At 43.3% G+C, this 26541-nt stretch overlaps 1 protein-coding gene across 1 annotated transcript; it reads left to right on the forward strand.

Annotated features, from left to right (window-relative positions):
• The first annotated feature begins 8097 nt into the window (after positions 1-8097).
• DRGX (dorsal root ganglia homeobox) lies at positions 8098-24726 on the forward strand. Its single transcript, XM_009897714.2, has 6 exons — positions 8098-8131; positions 10854-10951; positions 11176-11277; positions 13884-14056; positions 14392-14504; positions 24461-24726. Exons 1-6 carry the CDS (start codon positions 8098-8100, stop codon positions 24724-24726), a joined length of 786 nt encoding a protein of 261 aa, XP_009896016.2.
• Positions 24727-26541: the final 1815 nt, after the last annotated feature.

Genomic DNA, 26541 nt, shown 5'->3' on the forward strand with positions numbered 1-26541 from the left:
TCTTCTCCCAGGCAACCAGTACCAGAACAAGAGGGCACAGTCTCAGGCTGCACCAGGGGAGGTTCAGGCTGGAGGTTAGGAGGAAGTTTTACACAGAGTGATTGCCCATTGGAATGGGCTGCCTGAGGAGGTGGTGGGGTCGCTGTCTCTGGGGGTGTTCAGGGCAAGGCTTGACAGGATGCTTGGTTGCATGGTTTAGTTGATTAGGTGGTGTTGGATGATAGGTTGGACATGATGATCTTGGAGGTCTCTTCCAACCTGGTTTGTTCTATTCTATTCTAACAGGTTCATTCTCATTCTAGGCAGTGTTCTGTGGCTTGTGATTGCAAACTGAAATGCACATACAAAATGTAAGCGTAAACATTGAAAGTGTAAATGGAACTTGCTTAAGGGTGAGCTAAGAAAATAATCCTCTTCTTTTAAAAAAATAAAATTTAGAATTTTCTCTTTAAAATTTTCTTTTAAAAAATTAACATTTTCTTTAAAAAAATTTAAAATTTAAAAGTTTGAACCTCACAAACTCAAAATGAACTCCAGTGAATGCCAGCAGCATCTCCAGCCCATCCAGACAGGCAGCATAAAAAGCATGACCGCAGATGTTTTCCTTTTGTTTCTTGGATGATTCTATCACTTGAATGAATATATCACTTGTTCCTCAAGCAAGGCCAGCCTTAGATACAAATTCATCACCTGACCAGAGCTCTGCGGTCCTCAAGACCATGCCACTTTGCTTCTTCACCACATGCTTTCATGAGATCAGCACTTTATTATGACCCATGTGTGATATACCTAAATACAGGTAGAGGCAGATTACCTCTTACTTGATAGGTAAGTGGTCTTGCATGTTTCATGGTGAGTTCCTGTGCCAAGTCTTGTCTCTAGACTTCCTGACATTTCACCAAATGCTCCTTTTACCTTAGGTTAAAAAAAATGTGACAGAGAACACAGGGAAGGGTAAAGGAAGGACTTTGTGGTCCCGGTTTAAGAAAATATGTTGGGAAAAATAAGGTTCATGAAGCTGGAGGAGAAAGACTGAAAGACTATATGGATAATCTCTAAAGTGGAATTCTTTTTTAGAAAGCTTTAGGACTCTTGTCTCTAAATTTTGCATGACCTTGCAGTGCCTGGTTCTTAAGACCAAGGAATGAATTGCGATTTCCTCCTTCATTCATGTAATATTCAGTTTGTTTAAATGGGTCCATCTCACTCTCCGAATCAACAAATCTCTGAACATCAGTGAACACCATTATCAGTGTTTCAGTAATGCCTTTAATTAGCACAGAGCATCCAGATCCTTGGAAATAACTCTAGAGGGATTTGGATGGAGAAAGGCTTAGTTGTAGTTTCCTGCTGAATCACATATTGAGAGGTGGAGCAGGAATCAACTTGAACTTAGGCATGGTTAAAAAAGGATGAGCTGAAGGACTTGAGGAGGTGTTACACACAAACTGTGTCACCACCTATCAGGAGAAGAGGGAAAAAGAAGGATTTCTTCCCTTCTTTGTGCTGTTTCACAAGAGTTCGTCTTGGTGATACTAAAATAAAAATATGTCTGCATCCTACTTGTCAAAGAATGTCTTGTTCATGGTGATATCAAAATACCTACCCAACTGGCATAAACATGATGCTGGACCACCTCTGTGCCCAGCTGGAGATCTGAGACATTCTACCAGAGAGCCATTTGCCCTGTCTTGTTAACACAATGGATTGCAGAGAAATCAAGAGACCATGTCTCTGGAAAAGGTGAGCTGTATTCAGGATTTCTAAAGTCTCAGGCAACATTCAACATCTTTGAAAAGCAGGCCATTGTTTTAGTGGATCTACATGGGCCAGGAATCTAAAACTGGGCAGGTATTTTTGAGAACATGACAGTGTGCCAAAATATGTTCCATTAGAAAAAAAGAGGAATAAACAGTAGTGAAAACTGTGTGTATTTCATGGTCCAGTTCCTTCAGCCTTCCAAGCATCTGAACATTTTAAAATAAACTGGTAAATCCAAGGTAAAGTAAGAATCACCCAAAGAATGTGCAAACCTGAATCCAAGATATTATGTGTCTCTCCATTTTTAACTTAAACTTTCACAGCTCTTGATTTCTAGTAGCTCATAGTACCTCTGACACAAATCACTTTTCTGCCTTTGACCAGCATAAATAATGTCAATATTTATATAATATGTATTTATGAGATATCTGTTTCAAAAACATTAGCTTCTAGTAAGCCAGAGTAGCTGTTTCTGGGAAAGCAAACAAACAAACAACTTCTCCAAAGGCAAGGCACTCTGAGTCGTTTCAAAGTAATCAGTGTAGAGACCAGGCATAGGTTTGGTAAAGGCATAGCTCCGGATAAAGAACTATTGCTATTGAATAAGGCTTCTGGCAGGCTGATCCTCTGTGCCACTAGAGGTGTCACAAGGTACCTTTGTGTTCTTCATGAAGAGGGAAGGCAAAGTATGGTTTATGCCCTGTCTTCTGTCTGTTTATACAATTCTAGTCAAAGGACTAATTCTGGCCAGCTCTGAAACATATTAGATGCCATATTGTATGGTGGATGGAACAGAAGATGCATGTGTATTTACCTAAAATTTGTTGTGACCTGGATTGAATTGGTATAACACTTGTGGAGACAGAAAGCCTAGAGGTCATGGAATCAGCCCTGGCACACTGAATGACTTCTTAGCAGTATGCAATTTAAACTAATATGCTTCCTTTCTCATGTCTTTCCTTTGATACATCATTAAATTTCTGTCCCAATGCATTGGTTGCTCAGCCCTGGTCCAACCTTTGATTGGAGACTTTGCCCTTCAGTGTTGCATGTTCCTTTATCTAAGGATCATGTGGTTACAGTCCAGACACTAGCTCTCAAATGAGAAAAAATATATACAATATATGCAGAGGGGGGAAAAAAGGAAAAGACCACACACTCACATGCACAAAAAAAAACCCAAATAAAAAAAAAAAAACACCCAACAACCAAAATCATCAAACAAACAAAAACACAACAACAACAAGCAAAACCAGCTCTGATTTGCAGTCAGCTACCTCTGCAAACCCATGTTTCATTACATTTTGCACTTGATCCCCAAATTCTGAGATCCCCATGGGGAGAAATAGGTTACAGCAACCCAGTGCTTTTGTGTGTGAACTGACAGTATTTTTTCCTCTATAATTTTATTAGTCTACATGTCAGCAATGAAAAAAAACAGTAGGTTAACAAAGAACTGCATTAGTTACTCCAAAATACTCCTTATGAAGGAATGCATACCTCCTTTTAACTCTCTCAGAGTTTTACTTAAACTCTGAATGAAAGCTACAGTGTCATAAAACCAGCTCAGAGATAATTTTATAACCTAATAGGGATGTTTATATTAACAAAACTGTGTTATTCTCAGTCTCTGCTCACAATTATGAAGAGAAACTTCTTTGCTGAAGAACGTGTCAGTATTTTCCATGGAAAATAATTGAAAGGAAAGAGTTTGAAATATGGAAACCTAGTGGGTTTAGCCTTAAATAAGCATTTCAGTCATCATAAAAAAAAAACCAACCCAACTCTCTAATGTCTCCTGCAGCTTTGATTTCAAACACGTCACATTCTTCATTAAAGCAATCATTGTTAAAACAGAGGGACATAAAGCAACATAGGATTTATTCCTTCATCAAACTGATGATCCGTATATGAAGCCAATTAACATTATGAGTCTGGTGAACATCAAGTGTAAAGAGGTTACAGAAAATTAAAAGCAGTCACCTTGGTCTTTAGATAAAGAAAGAACACTTTTACATTATAAATTATAAGAGTGTCCAAGCGGGACAAATCGGCAAATTTGGTTAATTGGAAAATACATTTTACTGCACATGAATTAGGGTAAAATAACCTTTTAGCTGCTAGCCCCTTTTTTTTTTTTTCTTTTTTTTTTTTTTTTGTGTGTGTGTGTGTGGTTAGGTGTTGAGAATCATGAGAAAAGAAGTATTTGGATGTGGAAAAGAAAGCAAGCCATTTCATCAAACTTCAGCCGTTCAGACTTCCTAGATTTTTGACAGATGATCTCCTCAAAACCGATCGCTCTCGAGGAAAGCATCCCTTCAGTGATTTTGTACATCACTTCAGTCCTAGGCTTCATTGTTATGGGGGAGATTAGCAAGGTGTGTTTGTGTGCACAGCTTTAAAATAAACACAATCAGCAAAACTTCTATCCAGAATTATTGGACTTTTCCTTGCAGACTAACTAATACTCATGGTGATAATAATATAATTAGTGAGAGAGACTTTAAAGAATTTTCATTACAAGGGATTTTTTTTTTTTCCCTGAAATATTGAAGGTCAATTATGTATGTTATTTCAAGCTACAGCTTATTTTTAGTGCTTGTCTTTGGTAGCTGGATGAGGGGAGCTACCAGCAAAATGCTAACTATGATCCAAAGCAGGTCATTGCTTGTTTTCTTTCTTTTTTTTTTTTTTTTTCCTTCTCTTGTGGTCCCAGCTCCACAGGAAGATACCTACTGAAAGTGGGATACGCAGACACCCAGAAATAGCCATGACAAAGGGATTTATCCGATGCTTGCACCTTAGTGGACTGTGCCGGGACAGGCAGCACGGTGTGCGGGGGCTCAGAGCTCTGCCAGTTGGTGTAGGGGAGTGCAAAGTGGTGCGGGGTAGCTTGGAGCGGTGGGATGCCGGGCGGTGAAGTGCCGGGTGGTGTGTCGGGGCTCGGAGCGATGTGGTGTTGGGCAGTGCAGGGTAGTTCGGAGAAGCGCCGGACGGTGTTGGGTGGCCTGGGAGCGGAGTGATGCCAGGCTTGCGGGAGACTCGGAGCAGAGCGGGGCCGGGCGCTCTCCGCGGTGCTGAAACACGCCCCGAGGCTCCGTCCGCCCGGGAAGGGCACCAAAAACTCCCAAGCGCTAACTTTTAATGATGCCAACCCAACGTTTCGTGCACTAAAATTAAATAGGCTCCGAAACGCCGAGAGTGGGGAATTATATATTGCTTACTTATCTCCTTGTTTTGTAGCTGCTGCTCCTTGGGAGGAAGTTGAGCATCGTTCAGCTTAGGGCCTGTCTGCTTCTGTTTAAAAAGCAGCGATTTGGAGCACATTCCCTTGTTCCATTCCACCCCCTCTACCTCCTGCAATACGCTGAACTTGCAGGCTTCAAACTGCTGGGAAAAGTGAGTCTTGAAGCCAAAACAGCAATGCAGCCCCCTGACTAGATCAAGGCCTGAGAGTGCCATAATTAGGTTATTATTATTTTATTAGGGGTTCTTATAATAAAACACTCTCGCTCCTCTCTTTCCAACATCAGAGAAAAAGGAAAAGGCGCATCTGAATCTGCTTGAAGGAATGCTGCAGTACTTGCCTTGTGTGGATTTTAAAGTTCTGGATGGAGAGGCTGGCAAGGGAGACCCAGACAGCACCACTTGGTTGTATTCTTTTTAAGGTTAACTGACCTCAAGCTTATGCTGCTATTTTAAGGAGTTCAGCTGGATTCAAAACATTGGTCTTGCATCTTGCACAGCCTTGTAAATGCCATCGGAGTTCATAGTATACTTTGCTGTTCAGAGGCTTGCCTGGATGGTAAGTCAATGTCTGTTGTCAAACAGATATCTCTAAAAGTGTTTATGTGTGTGTATACATATATATATATGTTTAAATGCAGCTTTCTAAATCTGTTGCTAGTATGCTAAATTTATAGGTGGATCTCCGGTCCAATTAATTTTTGCCTTGCTTTGCTAAAATAATGCTTTACAGGGCTGAAACATTGGGTTGAATATACATTAGGGAAATTTCCACATCTATGCCTAGTGTGAAAGGCAGATAGAGCAGATTATATTTCTAAGGCTTATTAGTGTTTAATGAAATCATATATGCAGAATAACTTTCCAAAGACATCGTCTGGTCAAAAATCTCTATTTCTGCACCTGTATTATCTGTACCCATCTCCTTCGCTCTGATATGAATATGCTATGTCTTTAAACCCCCATCAGACCTGAGAGAGCCTGTGTAGATTTGCTCACCCTTCCTGCACAGAACATTACAATGTTTATAAAATATTAAATTTGTGTAGTCTGCTGGAGAAGCAATTGTTCCAAAATAAAATCAGCAGTCTAGACGAAACATAGACACCAGAACTTATCAACAGTTGTCTGACTTACATCTTCTGATGCATCTTGAGTGGGTCATAATACCAACTTTATTTTCAGTGGTGCATAAATTAATTACACGCATTTAATAACCAAAATATCATTATATTCCCCCTTTAATATCATAAAGGCTTTACGCCAGGGAAGCACTTAATGTGCAGGGGGCCATAACAGGCTATTATCCTTGTGTAATGCTATTACAGAACCAATTATGCGCCATTATACTTGCTTTTTTTTGCAGTTTATGTGATTTGATCCAATCCCACGTCCCTGACTTGAAAATTTCATCTGGGTACTTTAAAGTCTAATTTTCACCCGGGCTGAAGCAAGGGCCATCTCTCTCCGCTGAGCCTGTGTCTCGGATGCATTTTAAAAGTAATTGCAAAGGGTCCCGCCGCATATCATTTGCAGACGGGAAGCGAGCATAAATCCAGAGACCCCTCGCTGTGAACAAAATCAAACTTTGCCGTAGTACGATCGCTTGGAAAGGCAAGGCGTGTGCAGCACGGCCCCCCAAAACCCATCCGGCGGCAATTAGCCGGCGCTTTGTCAGCGCCGGGGTCCAGGCGGTGGGGCACGGCTGGCACGGCAGGGCACTGCGCGGCACGGCGGGCCCCCCCCCGGTCCCGCAGCCCGGGGCACCCTGCAGAAGAGGGTTGGGAAGGGGGTGGCACCGGGGGCCACCGAGCCCCGGAGCGCCAATGCGCAGAAAATAATGGGATTTTGTTGCTGCTGTTCACATTCCTGGTGTTTGCTGAGAAATGACGGGGTTTTTCTTTTCATCTTGCTCCCCCCCCTCCCCCCCCGCCTCCGCTCTGCACACCACGTGGGCCATTTGTAGGGCCCAATAGACCTATCCAAGTTACTCACTGTAGACAGCGCTGGAAATAATCAGATTAAGGCCAATTATGCGTGAGATTATAAAGGCAAGTGCTGAGAGGCAGAGCATGCTGTAGACAGATATAAAGACATCTGGCCACTTCCAGAACTCCACAGAGCCCTTCTGTCTCTGCAGCCAACAACTCACAGCGCCTTATTCCAGTGCAAAATACCCCCAAACCTTACCGGTGATTTTTACTTCGGTTTAGGTATGGATTACTGTTTTTATTTGCCTCCTGGATTGTTTTTTATATGACTGCATATAAATTTTAATTTTAGTCTGTTTTCATGCCGAGGATGTTGGTTTCCAACTTGAACACAGTTGGATGTTTTAAAAATAAGACAGCTTTTGGGCTTTACTGCTGTTTCCTGTAGGCAGAGTAATTCACGTGTGTGTTTGTTTGTTTTTAAACACGGTTCTTTCTTTGCTATAAGCATTTCTTTTTCTTTCTGTAATTATTTACTCTGGAAAGGATGGATGGATGGATGGATGGATGGATGGATGGATGGATGGTTAGATGGATGGATAGATAGATCACAGATAGATTAATGCATGTGAGTGAATATGTATGAAGAAAGATGGAAAGAAAGAACAAGAGATTGACAGTTTGTTATTTGGGAGGGGGAAACAGAAAAAAACCCCAACCAACAAAAGAAGTCAACCAATCACCAAAAAAACCCACAAACCAACAACCAAAACCAAAACGAAAAAACAATCCAACGAACCAAGACAAGCAACAAAGTTTTACCGATTCTGATTACTATGCACCTGCCTCGGAGTTTTCTGCCTTTGGCTTCTTCAGTTCGCTGCACAGGATTAGACACTACTTCCTCCGGGATGGGATTATCACTGAGTTTCTCTAGGTGCTTTCTTCTGATTATTCACCTATTCTGTTCTTTCCCTCTCTGCCTTCAGGTCGACAGGAGACACCTCGGCGGTGCGTGGCGGTGCCTGGCTGGAGAACCGGTGCCGGTGTGTGGGTGCGGGGTGTGCGCGGAAGCCCCGCACCCCGCGGGCTGGCCCCAGCTGCGGCCGCCGTCGGGCTCGCAGTGGCGGGCAGCGGGTGCCCGCTCAGCCGCAGGGCCATGTTCTACTTCCACTGCCCACCGCAGCTAGAGGGTGAGTGTTGTCGCACAGAGACGTGTGAGTACAAGAGCTCAACTTCGAGGTGCGGGGGGTGTGTGGGGGTGGGGTGCCCTGGTGGATGGAGGGGGAAAGCGTGCTTTGACTTGCTCCTGGACTATCGGGGTACAGATGAATTCTGAGATAAAATGGAGATCTATAGAGACAGCAAGTTATATGAAACTGCATCATCTTTTTTTCCTTGAGAAAGCAACGCGATTCCCCCCTCCCTGTGCCCAGCTTTCCCCTCTTGTCACAGGATGGAAAGAAAGATTGCTGCTTTTTGTTTTGTTTTGTTTTTAATTTGATTCCTGTTGGAAAGGCCTTGTTTTTACACCCCCACCCCAGTCATTTTGCCACCTGCCTCCCCTCTGTGGATAGCTATCCCGCAGTTGAGCCTCAGGCTACGAAAGAGATGCTTTTCTTCCCTCCCAGCACAGATGTTGGTGTCATGGTTGTAATCGGGACACTTTCAGGACGTGGTCACGCCTCCTCCCTCCAGCCAAAGCGACCGCATAAATCTTTAATGCTCTTTTACAAACATTCTGTGGGAGGATGGGGAAACACGAGGCACGACTGGAGAAAAAAAAAAAGTGCGAAAATAAATAATTGGGAGGATTTCTCTTCGTGTTATTGATCAGAGGAGTTCGATTTTTTGTTGTTGTTGTTGTTGGTAGTGGTTGTTTGGTTTGTGGGTTTTTTTGTTTATTCCTTTTCTCTTTTTAAATTACGGCAGCCTTCAGGATTTCCCTGTGTCACTCCTGCATGTGCCCAGGGTCCTCTGCACCCGCTCCCTCTGGCCAGCGCTCGCAGTGCCGGGGACTTCCCTGCAGAGCAACTCCAGCTCCGGACTGGCACTCGCCGCGGTTGTACGGCGTGGGATGCAGTCCGTCCCCGCAAAATGCCCCTGCCCGCCCACCTCGCTTCTTGCATGAGCATCGCCCGACGAGTAAGGGACTTTCCCCGCCGTAGTGCTTCCAGGAAGAGGTGGCCCAGAGGTTTATTCTCCTCTGGGGGAAGGGTCATCTCGCCTTCAAGCACGGCTGCCCCAGGGCCGGTAGACCCAAGAGGGTCTGAGCATCACCAGCTGGAAAATCCGCCCCCCAAAATTGTCTCAGATGCGTCCTGTATGTCGAGGGCCCCCCTGTGCCCCGCTAGACTGAGCTGTAACCCCCGCCTGAGCCACTGAGCCCTGAGGTGGCATTGCTCGTTAGCTTTTTGCACCACAGCTGTGGAAACGTGCTCTACGTGGTTGAGTTTCGTTTAGTTTTGTTTTTTGTTTTGTTTTGTTATGTTTTGTTTTGTTTTGTTGTTTTTCCCTGTCTATTTCTTCTGTGTCCCTTTGGGGCTAATGCCTGGTTTTGACGGCCCGGTCCGGGTCCGGCCCCTCGCTCTTCCGGCGTGGGCAGCAGCGGGGCGGGGGAAGAGTGCCAGTTTGACCTGCTTAAAGATGAAAACAGCGTTGAACATGATAAATAAATAAATAAATACCCTCATACACACCCTAAACCAAAATCAAAAGTACACTCCCCTCACGTTACCCATAGAAAAGCCCTTTGGGGCTATCGTTTTCGGTGGGTTTGGACACCTCGGAGGGCCCGGTTGTGCCGGCGAGAAGTAATCGGGCTCTGTGAGGTTACCAGAACAGTATCTCATGAGCGTCTCCCAAGGCTGCCGCGATCCGTCCATCCTTGCGAGGATTCGGGGCCGTATTTATCCACCAAGTGATGCTGCAAGCTAAGCAGCGCCTTATGCCCCGAAGCGGGACCGGCCCTGCTCGGCCGTTCCACTGGGCAGTCCGCAAGGAGGGTCCTGGGCACACTTAGCAAGGTTTCTGTGGGTTTGCCTACTTTTCTGCTGCATGTGTAGTGTTTTGTTGTGGTTTTGGGGTTTTGGTACTGTTTGGGGTTTTTACCGTTTTGTCAGACATTTCAGCCAGGGTACTGGTGATGTGTAACTGCTCCACGAAAGGCGGTTTGTACCCCGGGAGTGGCGTCTGACCTCTTCTGACCTTCCACCAGGGACAAATCCCCAGTGATCCAATCACCCCCTCAGGCCCCTCGGATCCCCCGGCGGCGATGGGTGGGGGCTTCCCCCTCCAGTCCCACTGCCGAGTGCCGGCAGTTCAGCCACAGCCTTGCCCCAGGAGAGCTCCAGCTGTCCCCAGTGCCCAGTGCTGTGCCCGCAGGTCACCTTCAGGCCTGAGGGCGAGCACATACACGGCGGCTGGGCCACTTCTCGGATCCGTGGGGGGACAACGCTGCCAACGGCCCAGTCCTTCTCCGTGCTCCCCTCGCTCCTCGGCAGATGGGCAGGGCTTTTACGAGCTCTATCTGCTCTCACCACGCCTAGGTCAAACCCTCATCTTTTCATCCTTTTAAAACACAAATGGCCCTAAAAAGACCTTTTCCGGGGCGGACTGCCCCTCATTCGCAGAAGGATGACCTCATATTGGAAGGATCCCCAGGTGCTGTCAGAATCCCTAAACCCGGCGGGGCACCCACTGCCCCGACGGCTGCCGCAGTGCCTCCCTGGCTGGCCGAGGTACTCAGAGGTGAGACAGCACTCCCGAACTCCTGAGGCCGGCTCCCCAGTGGCTCCGAGCCACCAGCCCCACCGGAGTGGCCCCGGCTCCCGGACATTTGTCCCTCTACCTTGAGGCGCGGAGAGGCTGTGGCTCCGCTCCCAGCGACCCCTAACCGCGTCTTTCCGCCCGCAGGCGCGGCCCCTTTTGGAGGGCACTCCGCCGGCGACTTCGACGACGGGTTCCTGCGAAGAAAGCAGCGCCGCAACCGCACCACTTTCACCCTGCAGCAGGTAGGAGCCTGCTTTCCTTTGCCGCTGACCCGCAGTCTGATTGCACCCTACCTGCTCCCCAGGCCGCCTACCCTCTGCACGCCCTGCCCCCCCTGTCAGGGGCGGCCCCGCTTCCCCATCGCTGGGGCAGGTGGACCGACGCCTCCGGAGGCGGCAGCTCCCCGGCCCGCACCGCGCCTCCGGCCTTGCCGTGCCCCTGACAGATGTTTGCTCTCCTCCACCAGCTCGAGGCATTGGAAGCCGTTTTTGCTCAAACCCACTACCCCGATGTCTTCACCAGGGAAGAGCTGGCGATGAAAATCAACCTCACGGAAGCCAGGGTGCAGGTAAACATCCAGGGGAATAATTTAACTCTCGACTATTCAAATTGCCAAACTTTTTTTTTTTTTTTGACATCATGACTGCAGAGTGCACATTTGGCCAAAGAACGCAAATGAAGACGATCTGTCATTTTCATGATGCACTTTAATAACATCAACATAATGTGGAATATTAGATTAGGTTGATTAATCGGTCATTCATAATTAACTAGTGATAATGTTCTACACTAATTTGTCCGCGTCTCCAAGGTACTAAATTACATCAATGCACATCCATTTCCTTGCTTTTGGAGGGGGTGTGTGTGGAGAAAAGAGCTGAGATGTGATTCTACAAAGCAACTATGACCACTGTCGAGCAACGGGGTGAGCCAGCTGCAGGCAGCCCAGATGCCAGGAAGAAATCTTCCACACCTCTTCAACTTTCCTCCCTTTCACTTTCTTTCTAAACACTTAATTTAGACAGCTAAGAGCCCGTGGAGCAATTCCCAAACCTTTAATGTGATCCAATAAACACCACTGGCCATGATTACTCTCTGCAGCCCCACTCTTTTCCATGCCTTCATTTCTTCCTTATTTCCCCCCTCTTCAACTGCACCTTCCCCCCTCCCCCCCTCCCCCCTTTTTTTTTTTATCCAGGTGTTTAGTGTTCCACATCCAGGGATTAATTTTGTGTGTCCACAACAGTCCTGCAGTTGCCACAGATGGATCCCTATAACAGCAGATACCCACCAAAGAGTTGCAAACCATTTCTTGAACATGATTATGTACTCATTTTGTCTATGGGGCTTTTATGCCTGCTGCATTTGTATTTTAAAAATTTATTTATTTATTTATTTTTAATTTAGGTGCTTGGGCTTAAGACTATGCAAAGATCTAATTGTAGGAAATATAATAGCTTGCCTTTTGTTCCCTAGGGTCATGTTAGTATCTTTTAAAACCCAATGGCTGAAGAGAGATAATGGAATTCACCGCAGTAAATTGGGGATTGTAAACAAATTATTTCTCCTGTAATCAGATTATGCGATCCTGATTATTAAATCTGAACATGAATCATTGGTCATATGTGGGCAAATTAAACTGATTATTATTTGGAAATGAAAATCTCCTTTTGCCACTGCATTGTAGGTGCTGGCTTAAAAAAAAAAAAAATCAAAAATTAAAAATGCTATTTTGGCTATTGGTGCCTAAAGACTGAACTGCAAATTGAGATAAATGGGACAATTATTGAGCATACAGAAGTGGAAGATCATAACTTCTTACTGAAAGGTGCAAGGGTGAGATAGGGGTGGTGACAATTAGATTGCTGAGGACTGGTGTTTAGCCTTGTTGTTGGCTATTATGCAAACAGACAATAGATGCAAGCATTTGTTTAGCTTGCTTTCATGCAGGGACATAGGGAAACACAGAGGATGGGAGATATGTTTACATTTATACCCCTCGCTCATTCAAATATGATTAATGTGCTATAAAGCAGAGTCTTAATCGAAGATGATGTTGTCAAACAATAACTAAATAGGGAAATAAACGACTTCATCATGCTCTTTCCTCAGAAGCAGGCGAACTGTCAGTGCAAAGTCATTAAAATATGATAATGAAAAATAGCTCAATTAAATGTTGTTATAGCTGTGACCTTCATTCAATTAAGACACAAGAAAGTGTCTGCATTTTGCTTTGCATTTAACTGCTCTAAATTTAGAATATAGATAAAATCATTATTCAGCGTTTGCTGATACATGCAATTAAAAGGCAGCTAGCTAAAATGGAGTTGTAAGAGGAGAATAATAATAATAACAGTCTCCCTATACTTGAAGTCATGTATTAAAATGTGGATTTCCTGATCTCAAGAGAGGCTATGGCATTTTCCACCTCACATAAGGTGCTTCCAGAGAATCGGCTCCAAGGTAGATGTTAAAAAAACTCAAACAACTCTTTGGACTAAAAGTCAGGAGATAAAATCAAGAACATGAATATTTGTATTGTGTTTCAGGGAAAAAAAAATTAAATTTGGAAATTGGTGTGTGTTAAACAGCAGAATGAACTTCCAAAATTAGTATCTACCGTCTTTAAATGCAGACTGGACAAATACACCAGAGGAGTAAGAGCAAGGAAATGGGCTGGGTAAGATGGCCTAATACAGACCTTTTCACTTCTGGCCTTGCTGATTCTAACAGCATCTCATTTAAAGACTCATATATGGTTTTGTCAGAGTGCTAAGATATGTATTTAAGTACCTCCCTATGCAAAAGACTTTCAGACGTGTTAAAACATAGACATCAATGAAGATTAGATGTGTGCATAAAGGCAAGCACACATTTAAATGTTTTGCTAACTGATGCTGTAACATCAAAATGCTATTTATTTATTTATTTATTTATTTTTAGCATGCTTTTTGAATGTCTTCAGACACTCCTGGCTTCTTTTCCAGACACAGAAATATTATAGATACAAATGTAATCCAAAAGGTCAGCTAGAATAACACTGAGGACACAAAATAAGAGCAAGTTTTAGCCAAGCTTCTAAATTACTGATTTCACTAGAGTAAAAATTTACTATTTCCTTGCTTTGTGTGTGGCTAAACACAGTATTCAGCCTGAATTGCTCTCCTGCTCCAGGTGTGGTTCCAAAACCGAAGAGCTAAATGGAGGAAAACAGAGAGGGGTGCATCTGATCAAGAGGGCCCTAAGGAAACACTGACTGAGGTGGCTCCTCCTGCAAGCAATTTAAATTCCCCTTCTCCAGCAGATCAAACCAGGAATAAAAAAGAGGGTCTGGAGATCCAGCAGAGGTAAGAGTAATACATGTCATCGACTGCCTCGCTTTGGGGCAAGCATGCATCATATGTATGTACGTACGTACAGACTTGTCTGCTGCTAAGCTTTGGCCTACACAGTATCATCTTCAGGTATAGCCCAAATTATTAGAAGACAACTTGTCTGTCATGTAGCTCATGGCTTCTTGTAGAGGTGCTGAGAAACCGGTGTCTGTTGGAGGCTAATGTTACCCGGGCTTGATTCCAACTATTTGTGCCCTGTGCCACTAACTTGTTTGTGTGGATGCAAAAATGCTGTCTTTGGAATCAGTTCTGGTTTTGTAAAGAAGTTATTTTCTCTTCTCCATTAGTCTGAGTCGAACAGTGGGTCCTACAGGACCTTTCTTCCCTTCCTGCCTACCGGGGACTCTTCTCAACACAGCCACCTATGCACAAGCTTTATCCCATGTCGCCTCTCTAAAAGGTGAGTGACTTTGTTTAACTTCAGGGATTAGCTCGAAGAGTGACTTTTTCAGGCTAAGCAACATGGTGCCACTTGAGGCAGTGGGGAAGCCTTTGGGAAATGGTGGATCCTTCATTCTCTTATGATCGGAAGTAATTTCACTGATGCTGCAGGTAAAGGATTGAGTCTCCTGTTATAACTTGTAGCATCAAGTTGTGGTGGAGCTCCTTCATTTTCTTCAGTTTTACTGACATCAGAGTCTCAATGAGCAAGGTAGGTAGAGTTTGCTTCTTTAGAATTTTCTTTGCATATGCTTTTTTTTTTTTTTTTAAGAGTAATATTTATACTAATAAATTAGTTATACACATCCTTTTGCATTATACATTTCCTGGCACTGTTACTGATGCCTCATCCGCTCTTTGGTTTCCTTGCAGTACATCTGTGCACAATGCCAGACCTTTCTCTTCTTCAATAGTGTCATCCCTTTGAGATTTTGAATAAAGTGTGTGCACAGGGACAGGGAGGATACAAAGTAATTCCTCATTACCTGGGACCCAGGCCTCAGGAAGGGTATATTCAGTCTCCATATCCTTTTCGGCTCCCAAAAAGCATCAGTATGCATCTTTTAAAAATAAATTACCAGCTGATCCATTAGCTGTTCCTAGTCTAACAATTTATAAGACTAAGAGTATAAGCAGAATGAATTCAATTTATGGATTTATAGGATGTAAAGCCTTATAAGCACTGCCAAGCACAAAGTGGCACATACATTTACTCTCTGCCCCAATGTGGTGCAATAATTTGTGAAGGAAAGTTTTCCAGTTTAAGACCCTCCGCTACAAACACAAATGGGCTCTAATACCTCCTACTGTGTTCTCTGGCTTACCTCATGTTCTCTGGCATACCTCATTCCAGTTAAATCAGCATTGCCAAGGTATATTCCTGAAGCAAATGATTGGAACTGCTGAGTTTTGCATTAAGTACAGCATCCTGCCCCCATTCCCCATGCCCTCCTGTCTTTCCAAAGAAGCTGAAGCCAGACACACCACACAGCTACTGATACTTTGATAGGTGTGGGACGTGTGACTTTAAATAAAGAAGAGCCACACAGCTGTGACCTGACTGTAAAGCTTAAAGGATGAACGCCAATCTAAACCCTGTTAAGTGAGCAGCAGTTGTTGGACTTTCAGCTCCTTCCACCGGGCTGGAGCAGCCTCTCTGGAGTAGATATAAGTGAAATTCTTTAGGCAAAAAAGATTGATCATTGCTAAAAGTAGTCCCAGGCAGGTTGAAAAGTATGGAAAAGAGGTTGTGTTCAGGGAATAATTTTGGATGGAGGGGATATTTTTTTCTTAAAGTTTACATGTAAGCATTTTCGAAATTCAATGCATCAATACATTGCTCTCAATTGTTTCACATTTAAGTTTTGAGACAAATAACCCAAATAAACAAAAGCCAAGCAAAATGAATGAAAAAAAAAAAAGAATGTAACGAAAGTTTGGGTTTGTTTGCTTCTTTTTTTTTTTCCCTTTCTTTTTCTTTTTCTTTTATTTTTTTTTAAAGTTGTATTTTTTTGGGCTACTTCCAGATATCCTTTTCTGTGATTTTATAGCTTAGCTACTAAACTGAGAAATTAATAATTTGCTCCTCCTTGTTTAATGGCAGTTTTACAACCTAGGGGCAGAAAAAAGTCCTCTTTGTGAATCTCTTGTAAAGATACTTACTAGGTAGCCAGTTGCACAGGTTAAGAGGCAGTGTCCCTGAAAAATTGGTCCCAAGTGTAAGGAGATGGTTTTTTTTTTAATGATTTGTATAGGGATGGTCAGTTACCACATGGCTGTTCTCTCAATGAATGTTGTCAGCTACACATGCAATTTATTACTAAGATGCCTGCTTTATATTCCCTGCCTGGCACTAGAAATCTTCAAACACATGCAAGGTGACTGGGACATTTTAGTATATTTTGATTTTAAGAAACCTAGTTACAGATTTGCATGTGTGCATATCTACCTACCAGGAATTTTGCGGAGCTACCTATGCCTGTCCTTGCAAGGAACTAGTAGACTGAGTTGCTGCTTTGAGGGGAGATCTTTTTCTTCTGCAGTTAGGTTTCAGTAATGTCAGTTTTTGTCTCTGAGGTTAAAGGGAAAGAATTGCTTGTTCTGTAAGGTGGCAAATTTGCTTTATACAAGCAGAGAATGATTTATCATCTTCTGGTATTTATATATGGAGTATTGTCTCCACTTTCCTTGGCTCATCTCCACAAGTTCCTCTTTTCCTGTTTCTCCAAGAGAAACTCACCTGGTCTGGGGTAGGGACTGTGCACAGCAGACCTTGAACTTCAATGTTGTTAACTTGCAATAATGGACAGGGCAAACTTTAGAGATTCTGAATTGACCAAAACTATCACAGGCCTGCTTTGCATTTTGTTTTCCTTTGCTATGGAAATACTAGGTGAATGATGGCTCATCTAAACCAATGTATCTGAGAACACAACCAAGTTCACATGTCAGTCTGGAGGAAGAGAATGGTTGTGGGAAGGAAAGGAAGGATAGGGAGAGTCATGGTGTTCAGAAGACTTTATAAGACCTTCTTTGACTTGCTCAATTCAGTTTGCTTGACTTTCTCTTCTCATTTTCTGCTTTGAGCTAGGAGTTGATTTGTACACTTTAGGCCTGTCAAAGGACAACCAACTCTAAGTTTAGGTGGACGTTAAACTGTGTCCTTGTGTGCCAGGATGAAATGACGTAAGCCACTGTCTTGAGAATCTAGTTTCACTTTGGAGCAAGAATGATGACAGGACTCTGCTGCAGTGGTTCTGAGGAGGTAGGGTGTTATGCCACCCCAAATTCCATCAAACTCAGCACAGGATGTATAATTCTGAGCTGTTTGGATTTTGGATTTCCTTAATGAGGAGAAATTCAGCAAGTAAGATTTTATCAAAGAGTGAAATTGTCAGGAGGTCTTCCTGGTAATCTCTCTTGTACTGTTCATGCTTTGAAGCTACCAGGAATTTTATGTGCTTTTGAAAGCAAAATAGTTGCTCCAGTATCAAAGCATCATTTCATTACAGATGGATGCATGACCCCGCTTTCTTCTATGGAAATGTCAAATTAAGCACAGCTCATCTATATGGATCTTCTAAATTGATATAGATTCCCACTGTTGGAGAATAATCCCAGTCAGTAAAGGCTGCCTGCAGACAAATAGGCACTCTCAGCACACCAGATACTACTGGGAAATCTAGGTTGTTCTTTTATTATTTTGAGAAGATGAGATATGCTTTGTTGTGCTTGAGAGCCAACACTTTTTTGATGTCAGTGAGTAATATTTGACTGATGCTTTAGAAGGAGACAATTAAAATCAATACAGTGAATAGTAAGTGATGATGGTGATGTAACTAATTAATAATTATTTTATGCTCTCAGGGACCATTTTCATTCTGCCACCTGAGAGTTGTCTGTCTTCTGTAAAGAAACTAATACCTTGCTTTCTCCTTCTCTGACTTCAGTTGCTTGGCTCCAGACCCAGATTTCCAAGGCTGCAAAAAGTATCTAGGGTACATGGCTCCTGCTTGGATCTAATTTGTAGTACAAGGATATAACTGTTAATGATGAAGCTGAACTAAAAGATATAACAGTTGATGATGAAGTTGGTCTAGTAGAGACAGGAAATCTCAGGACAGCCTTGCATGGGGAAGGGACTAAACATGAAACTTTACCTTCAGAAAGACAGTGTAGGGCACTGTAAGCTTGTCTCTTTATGTGGTTCTGCTACTTTTCAATAGGCAGCACTCACCTGAGTCCCACCTGAATGTGCCACTTCTAGGTAAATGGAGGATATTGTGTGAGCAAGAGACTAGGTCTGTTCTGATAGATGAGAAGAAAGCTGTTGTCCCTAAGCACCATGCTCCTGCTGTCTCTGAAACAGATTTTTTTTTTTCTCCTCAAAGGATTGGTATTACCACTGCAGGATGCTCTGTGAGGAAAGCAGTCTGTCTCTATAATAGCAATTCAGAGAATAGACTGTTCCAGAGAAGGATACATTACTGCTGGACATTTTTTTTTCCTCTGCTTCTTCTAAATATGCTTTATTTAGTAATACAACAAATTTTCTTTCCTTAGGTGAGTCCTCACCTCTTCTGAAGTGTAGCACATCAGAGGCTGTACTTAGTAGCAAGCATCTGTTAACTATTGTATCACCTCACTATGTACTATTCTTTCAGGAAATACAATTTCTCATTTGAAAAATTAGCATAAGATCATAATTTCTGTGATATACAGGGTTTCCTCTTTCAGGGTTTTAGCCCTTTACCACTGACCAGAGTCAGGTAGGAGGTTGGCTCGCACACACTTTACTCTCTGTAATTGTCCTAATTTGACAACTATGCTACTTTATTGTGGTGACTTCTACATTTCCATGATCTTCCAAGATGAATCACTTACTGTAAACTATGCATCTGCAGTCCATTTAGTAGATTTAATTGCAGACCTCAAATATGAAGGGAAAATACTTGTTTTATTTATGGGCTGTATAACAATAGAGTGATCAGGAGAAGCTAGTGTTCTGTGCAGAGAGAGACCTCAAAGTACTTTCTTAATGGATGACAGCATGAATGCAATTCATTAATGCAGAAGATGTTATTAATGGGTGTAAACAAAAATCTCAGTTTTTTTGTCAGAAGTGTTCTACCATTCTGGTGGCTGAGGCCAAGAGTGTGTCTGTTGCATTCCACTGAAATTTCCCCAGACCCAGTGATGAGTGCAGTGTACAAGGAGAGGAATAATTACACTTGCCAGGGAATTACTTCCATAATTCACTCACAGCTCTCCTCTGTGCAAGTTATAGCTCAGTTGGTTTTCACAGCAACTCTGCACCACTGATAGAGAAGCAGGATTGCATTACGCACATCAAAGTGGATATTCCAGGGCACCATTGATTAGGCTCCTTTATGTTTTGTTGCTGCTGTCGTGGTTGTTATTCATATTACGAAGCCTTAATTGCAGTATCCAGGAAAAAAACCACCAACACACCAAAGTGAACTGTCCATCCATTACATTTCAGTTTCTGTTATGGAAAGATGAAGAGAATTTGGCCAATTCCATTGGGAAATTCCCAGTGCTAAGACTGAGAAAGAAGTATTCAAGTACCTAACTTAGCCTTGAGCTGGTGTTTACTGAATTAAAGCACTGCTGCTTGGCAAGAGACTGGGGAAGGGGAATCAAAACTCTTGGGGTCTTTTATTTTCTGTCATTCTTGATTATGGACTTACTAACTTTTGTTATGTAATATAGCAAATATATCAAGCAGGTCCTATTAGGCATTTGCACAAGTCTATATGACACTGTGACTTCAGAGAATTCTTAACATTTCTTTAGTTTGCTGCATATGCACAAACTTTGAGCAAATTACTTTAATTCTCACATCACTGCTCTCTGACTATAGCATTACTCTACCTCACAAATGATTTTTTTTTTGTTATCACAAGTGTTAGGGGATGTGCATATACTAAGGAGCCCTAAGAGCCGTGAGAAGGAAATGGGTGCTGGCTTGTTCCTCCAGGACAATTCTTGATTAGGTTTGTGGACCTTAACTAGGCAGGGATTCCTACTGACTCTTTGGGAGTGACACATCAGCAGGATTTGGGTTCAGATCATATTTCTGATGTGGAAGGGAAAGGCTGTGAATGTTTCCGGAGCTGACAGTGTTCAATGCACAGGTTCTACTCTGCCAGTTCTTAAGGGCTTTTCTACCACCTTTCCTGTCCAAACAGACAAGATCCTAGTTTTTTATTTTTATTTTTTTTTTAACAGTACTAATGGCACAAATAAAGGAGGATGAAATCCTTCAGTTCCGCTGTGAAGTTATTTACACAAAAAGGCTAGAGCAATTAAGCCAGATTATCAGCTCTTTGTTTGTATTGGGCATACAAGGTTCACAATCCAAGGAGATGTGAAATAATAACATTTGGACTCTTCTGTCAGCTCTGAAGTACTCTTTCAGCCTCTGGGCAGCACAGGTGCCTTCCACACCTAACCAGATTAGGAGCAAAAGGAGGAACCATTTAGTATAACTTTAGCATCCTTGAAGTTACCTTAAATTATACTGATAGCATCTGGTGCCTGGCCCTTTCAGACTTTAAGTTCATGCCTTTTTTCTACTGAACCTCCAAGTTTAGAGCACAAGAAGGTTTGGATAAAGCCATTTTTTGTTTTACCTGCTTGTGCTTCAAGCTTTAATAGAGTGCTGGCATCATGTACAGAAAGCAAGAGGGAGCTCCCTTTGAATCAGCTCTCACTGGTAAACACTACCATCAGTTTGGGGTGGTGTTGACCCTTCAACCCTTGTGAAAGTGATTTCAAAGTTTACAAGGATTTAAAGCTCAAGCAAACCAATGTGACTTCTATCAAAAGGAAACAGTACCTAAATCAAGCATCATACTTTCTCTGAAAGCTAACCAGCATGCAGGGACAGATGAGGACTTTAAATGGGAATTTTTATTCACATTCCTCCATGACAAACTGCTGAACAACTGTCTACATCAAATGTTGATAGAGAAAGGGAACTGGGATTTTGCCTTTTGGAAAGGCCATCTATCAAATTCTGTTAAATTAAATGTTGACCTGAAATATGAAATATATACTTTAAATACATATGTATCAATATGGGCCCTGTTCCCACCCCACTCTTCTCAGATGAAACTGAGCTTTGGAACTGCACAAAAGGGTCTGCAACCAAAATTGTAGATCAAATATCATTACAATTGAAATGTGATGTTGGCAAAGACAAGACAGAGCTAATTCAATTTTTCTTGTCAGTCTCTGTAGTACATCAATTAAACTGCCAAGGAGATCAAATCTTTCAGACTGTATTTATTACATTAAGTATTTATGTTCAGGCTGAGCATTTAAAGTATGATCTCATATAGGAATACAAGGAGGTTCAGATCAGTACAGCAGAATTTGATGGAAGTTAATGGAAATCTATTTGTATATTTTAATTCTGTGTACAGGAGGCAGTAAGTTCCTGAAAGAAAGAAAACTGTACCCTATACATATTGTAGCAATTTGATCCAAATCCCACTAAAGTAACATCGGACTGTTGCAGATGTTAGTGGAATCTGCATCAAGATCTAAGGCTAAAAGCTTAAGCTGAGTTTGATGGGATCTAGGTGCCTGAACTCCTAAGGATCCAAAGTAAGTAGAAATGATTCTTTCCTTCCCCACTGCGGATTCAGGGTTACTGCAATATGATGTTAAAAACCTTTGATGTAAATGCCTCTTCCTTGCTAAAAGTCACATCCCTGTTCATTGTGGGCTGACTGATGGGCAGGTGGAGACCTTTTGTTCCTGAGTCTCTGCCTTTGTCTTGGCATTTGTGCCAACAAAGTCTGATAGATTTCACTGCACTTACTATCTGCAGACACAGGCAATTATAAGGTAGATTGAACCTTCCTTACAAAAATCAGGGCTAAATCCTACTTTCCTGTATTTTAGCTGTACCCTAGAGCAAATGACACCACTTACTTTACATTTTTTTTTTTTTAATGCACGAGTTGTTGTTTGGAAGTCTTTTAACCTCAGTCAAAATGAAAGGAATGAGTTTTGGGTGTATTATTGCTAGAGATAGTCTAGTTTCCACCACAGGTAACTACACCCTCAGGTTGTAGAGCCACTAAGTAATATCAGGTCTAATTATTAAGCAAAGAGCTTAGATTGGTACTGAAGACTGATAAATATTTTATCCCTCTGCAACAAGGAATGAAAATTATTCTTAGGGGATGAAGCTGATTCATGCTCTTTTGAAACAGGGAACACTCTTTTCCACTTCTCCTCACCTCCCACTAAGCAGACAATGTCTGTGCCCAATCCTGCATTAGGTACCTCAGGTAGGTCAGCTTTCCCATCTGCTTGGGAGCTGAACAGCTGCATTCAGATATCTCATTCTGTGTTAGAAAGCAGCAGTGCAAAGACAGCTGATGAACAGGCAGGCCTCTATGCTCCTCCATTTTAGAACTGAACCTTAAGATAGTGGAGCTTAATAGTATTTCACTTAATTTCACTTAATAGTGAAAAGCCAGACTTCCGTGTATCTTCTGCAGCTAAAGACCTGCTGCAAACTGTAGGGATTCTGAAGTGCTTGTCTTCTTTTCCTCTGTCTTGTTAGAGCAGTGGCCATCCAGCACCCCTGAAGCGGCTGTGACTCAACAGGTTGGTGGTGGCAAAAGCTGTAAGCCATGTCACTGAGTGGATCTTGTTACAAACCCTTCTGACCTGTTCATACCAGCCACAGAATTAAAGACTCAGTTTCATAGTGTTAAAAGCCAAAATCAGAATACTTTAGCCAAGTGCTGAAACTTGCTTGTTCAGTTCATTTGAATGTTGGTCTGCTGATCATGTTCTCTATCACAGGAGAACTACAAGAGAAAGGAAGGCTTCGCAGTTGTTAATAACTTGACTGTTGTAGATTCTGTCTTCTGAAATGCAAGGACCACTTTTTCCTGAATGTTACCTGCTAACCTCTGACAATTGCCAGCAGTCTGAGCTCCCTTTCAACCTAAGCCATTCTGTGACAGTAAAACCAAACAACTGTCTGCCCTCATCCTCACAGGGCAGATGGGTGCTGCTGACCCATTGCTACCAAGAGCAGAAGTGTAAAAGAAAGACTACCAGCTCCTCACAGGTTATTAGTTTCACCACTTAGTCATGAGCCATTTAACTCTAATATTAACTGCAGAAAATAAAGGTAAGTCCTTGGCTTGGAAAGATCAGAGGAAGACATTGCATTGTGTCAGGTTGTGCGTGACTGGGCTGTTTCTTTTTGAGAGGTAGGGTGTCAACAGAGGACAGGGTCTAGAAGAGGATGTGGAGTTTAGTGGCTTCTGAGACCCCTGGGAAAATGGTGTCACCCAATGTTTCTCACCAGGGAGCAAATTAAAGTAGTAGCTCAGCCATCCCACTTTGCCTTCCCTCTCTACTCATCTGACACATTCTCCTTCATTCAGAACCTATCAGGGTGACTTTTTGGATGGACTGCACGTCTGGCCCAGTGGTCAATTTACACTTCCAGGTGTGCTTGTTTGGGAACTGGTTCAAGTCTCAGTATTATGAAAGATAAGCCAAAGAAAGAGCCTGTAGTGGTCCATCTCAGAAGGGCAGCTGGTGGAGTGAGAACTGCCTCTTTCAGTGGATTACCGGAAATACTTTTAGCTTAAAGGAAGAGGCATGCCATTTCACCCTTTCTCCAGTGTTTTATTGCCTGCTTGGAACAGTCTGTGTATCTTAGATGATGGGGGAGGTGGTCTGGCCTGTCGCTCCTGATGAGACTCTTAAACTGTGGCAGCTTTAGCTGGCTTTGTCTGGAGGCTGTTCTCTTTGATGTGTCATCTTTAAGTGCCACTGGCAATGGACTGGTGAGGGCAGAACAGACTCCTGGAGGTAGACATGATTCCAAGAGCTGGCAGGGGTCTGGCCAAGGAAAAGCCTATCTCATCTTACAATGGGATAGGAAAAGGTCATTAATTCCTGTGTAATAAGCAGAATACTTTCCCTTCTATCTCTACAGTGATCTTTAAAGTGTAGGTAAGTAATGAGACTCCCACACACACCAAACAAATGCATCTGCCCAAATAGATCAGGCTTCATTATGCAGGCAGAGGGCAGGGGACAAGCTGTAAGGAAATCTCATGTGTGATTTAACATTGCTTCTGACTTTGCTTGCCCTCACTCACTGTCACCCTGAACAGCTTCCAGTGTAAGATCTTTCACAGTGGGACTCATCAGACCAGGATCTGGGTTTTCTAGCCCTGATCCAGCGAACATCTGTGTACCCACTAAACGTCAGTAGGGGAGGGGGTTGTTGCTGTTCAAGACTCCAGCCCCAGTTCTGCCCTCTCCAGACTGGCTGCAGAGAGAACAGCTAGCCAGGCCCCAGGACAGTCCCCATCAGTAATGATGCTTTCTCTCTTTCCTTCTCAGGCAGCCCGCTGTGCTCATGTTGCGTTCCAGACCCCATGGGCCTCTCCTTCCTGCCCACCTATGGCTGCCAAAGCAACCGTACCGCCAGCGTGGCTGCGCTGCGCATGAAGGCCCGGGAGCACTCAGAGGCTGTGCTCCAGTCTGCCAACCTCCTGCCTGCCACCAGCAGCAGCCCCACTCCTCCCACCAAACCCAGCCCCGAGGGCAGCCAGGACAAGCAGCCCTCTCTGGCCAAGGAGCACATGGAAGGGGAGAAGAATGTATGAGACAGGGCAGGTGCTGGCCCCACAGCTGAGGGCAGGGGCCCTTGGCTGGGGCTCTGCTGCGTGGTGAACTGCAGTGTGACTGTGCCGCAGCAGAACATCACGGAACCACCTGGAACTTGGAAATTCTGAATGGCCTTTGTGGCTGCCTTTCACACATTCTTGCTTTTCTTGCACCGCTGTAGGTTCATTCATCTGATTTATTGGCACTATCTGTGTTTGGAAACTTGTGTGAAACTGTTTTTAGCCCTCCTCCACATCCCATGGACACTGAAATGCCTAGGATCCTGGCTGGCAGCAGGGTAGCACTTCCAGACATGAGGCCCAGGGCAGGAGGGCATCCAGACATCATTTGCTCCACTGCACAAAGCAGAGGTGGAGGAATATGCAGGTATAATACCAATTTGACCTGCTGTTTTCTGATGGCATTTGACTTCAAGCAAATCTACCCCAGGCAAGCTAGGTATAAGAAAAGAAGAAAATAGAATGAAACTTTGGGGTTTTGTCCTTCTCCCTTCTTTTCCCTGAAAGTGAAACTTTCCATAGAGTAGATCACTGGGAAACTGCTGAGATCAGTTTACCTGTGAATAAAATCCTAACACTAGCCTCTATGTGAACATTAGTCATTTACTCTTACCATTCCTTGTGTTAAACACGAAAGACATAGAGCAGCATCCATATTGTCAAACAGTAGAGCGGGAGTGTGGTTGTGCCTAATGCTTCACAAATCTGGGGGTATTTGAGCATCATTCTCTTGGAAAGAAAGACTAAAAAGCAAGATAATCCTGCATTGCAACACTGCAAATGTATCCTTGCAAGCTTTGTTTTTAGTAAAGAGGGAATAAAGGTTGGAAGGATATTCCTTTATGTCATCCAAAATCAGGTAATTCCATTCACTGAGAACTTGTTGGAGTGAATGTAGATATGAGAATGTCTTAATTCTTACAGAGTGGACACAGTGCAAAGGACGAATTGATACATCAAGAAATGTAGTCTTATGTCTGACCCAAAACTCCCCAAAGAAAAGCAGACTAAGATCTGATACTCTAGAACAGGCATTTTAATCTGGGGTGCTCCACATTTTTTTTGTGGGAAATCTACATGAAGATTTAAACTTAATGACATGGACTTACTTGTCTTGGGTGCCTTTTGCAAGTTCCTTACACTTGTTCATAGATGTCCTTGGAGAATAGGGTGAAACCACTGCTATGAGACTTGACCAAGTAACATGGAGGCTAGTGGAAGGATTCCTGTCAGCATGTTGTTCTGAGAACACCTTACAATGTGTTGAGCACACACTTTTACATGGGGTTGTGTTCAGCTTGTAGCGTCTGAGCTTGGGATGTGCTTGGAGAGGCAGTCCTGAGTAAGGCTGGCATCAAAAACTCCTTCTCTCTACCCAAGTGATCTTGGCCCATGAATTTCACAAGACCTGGGACTCCACTGGGGCTCACAAGACCCTCCCAATCCCCGTGGTTCACACCTTCCCTTCTCTGATGTCAGCACCCATTGAAAGGCCAGGAAGCCCTGGTCTTCAGAGAGTGGCTTGGCAGCACCTAACACCATTATTGCTCCAGAAGGGAAGGGTTCCAGGCATTCCCACAGGGTAGGATTTGTGTCATATGGACAGAAGGCATCAGAGATGGCATTGCTGGGTCTGTCTGATCGAATACAAAGAAAAGTCTGATAGGGCCTACATTCATCAAACGGAATATGTTTGCTTTGCTTTTGTCACACTGTGTATTTCTTTTGGCAATCCTCAACTGTCCTAATTGTGGGCTATGATCTGCCTTTGTGTTTCAGCTTCAGGAGCTGCTC

Source organism: Dryobates pubescens, chromosome 8 (genome assembly GCF_014839835.1).
Source record: "Dryobates pubescens isolate bDryPub1 chromosome 8, bDryPub1.pri, whole genome shotgun sequence".
In the NCBI taxonomy this organism is placed as follows: domain Eukaryota; kingdom Metazoa; phylum Chordata; class Aves; order Piciformes; family Picidae; genus Dryobates; species Dryobates pubescens.

Bases quoted from the DNA above. Each gene is read 5' to 3' on its own strand.
- DRGX (XM_009897714.2), top strand. From the start codon at position 8,098: ATGTTCTACTTCCACTGCCCACCGCAGCTAGAGG. The intron at 11,278-13,883 runs GTAAACATCCAG...CTCCTGCTCCAG, and splicing joins TCACGGAAGCCAGGGTGCAG to GTGTGGTTCCAAAACCGAAG. The intron at 14,505-24,460 runs GTGAGTGACTTT...TTTCCTTCTCAG, and splicing joins CCATGTCGCCTCTCTAAAAG to GCAGCCCGCTGTGCTCATGT.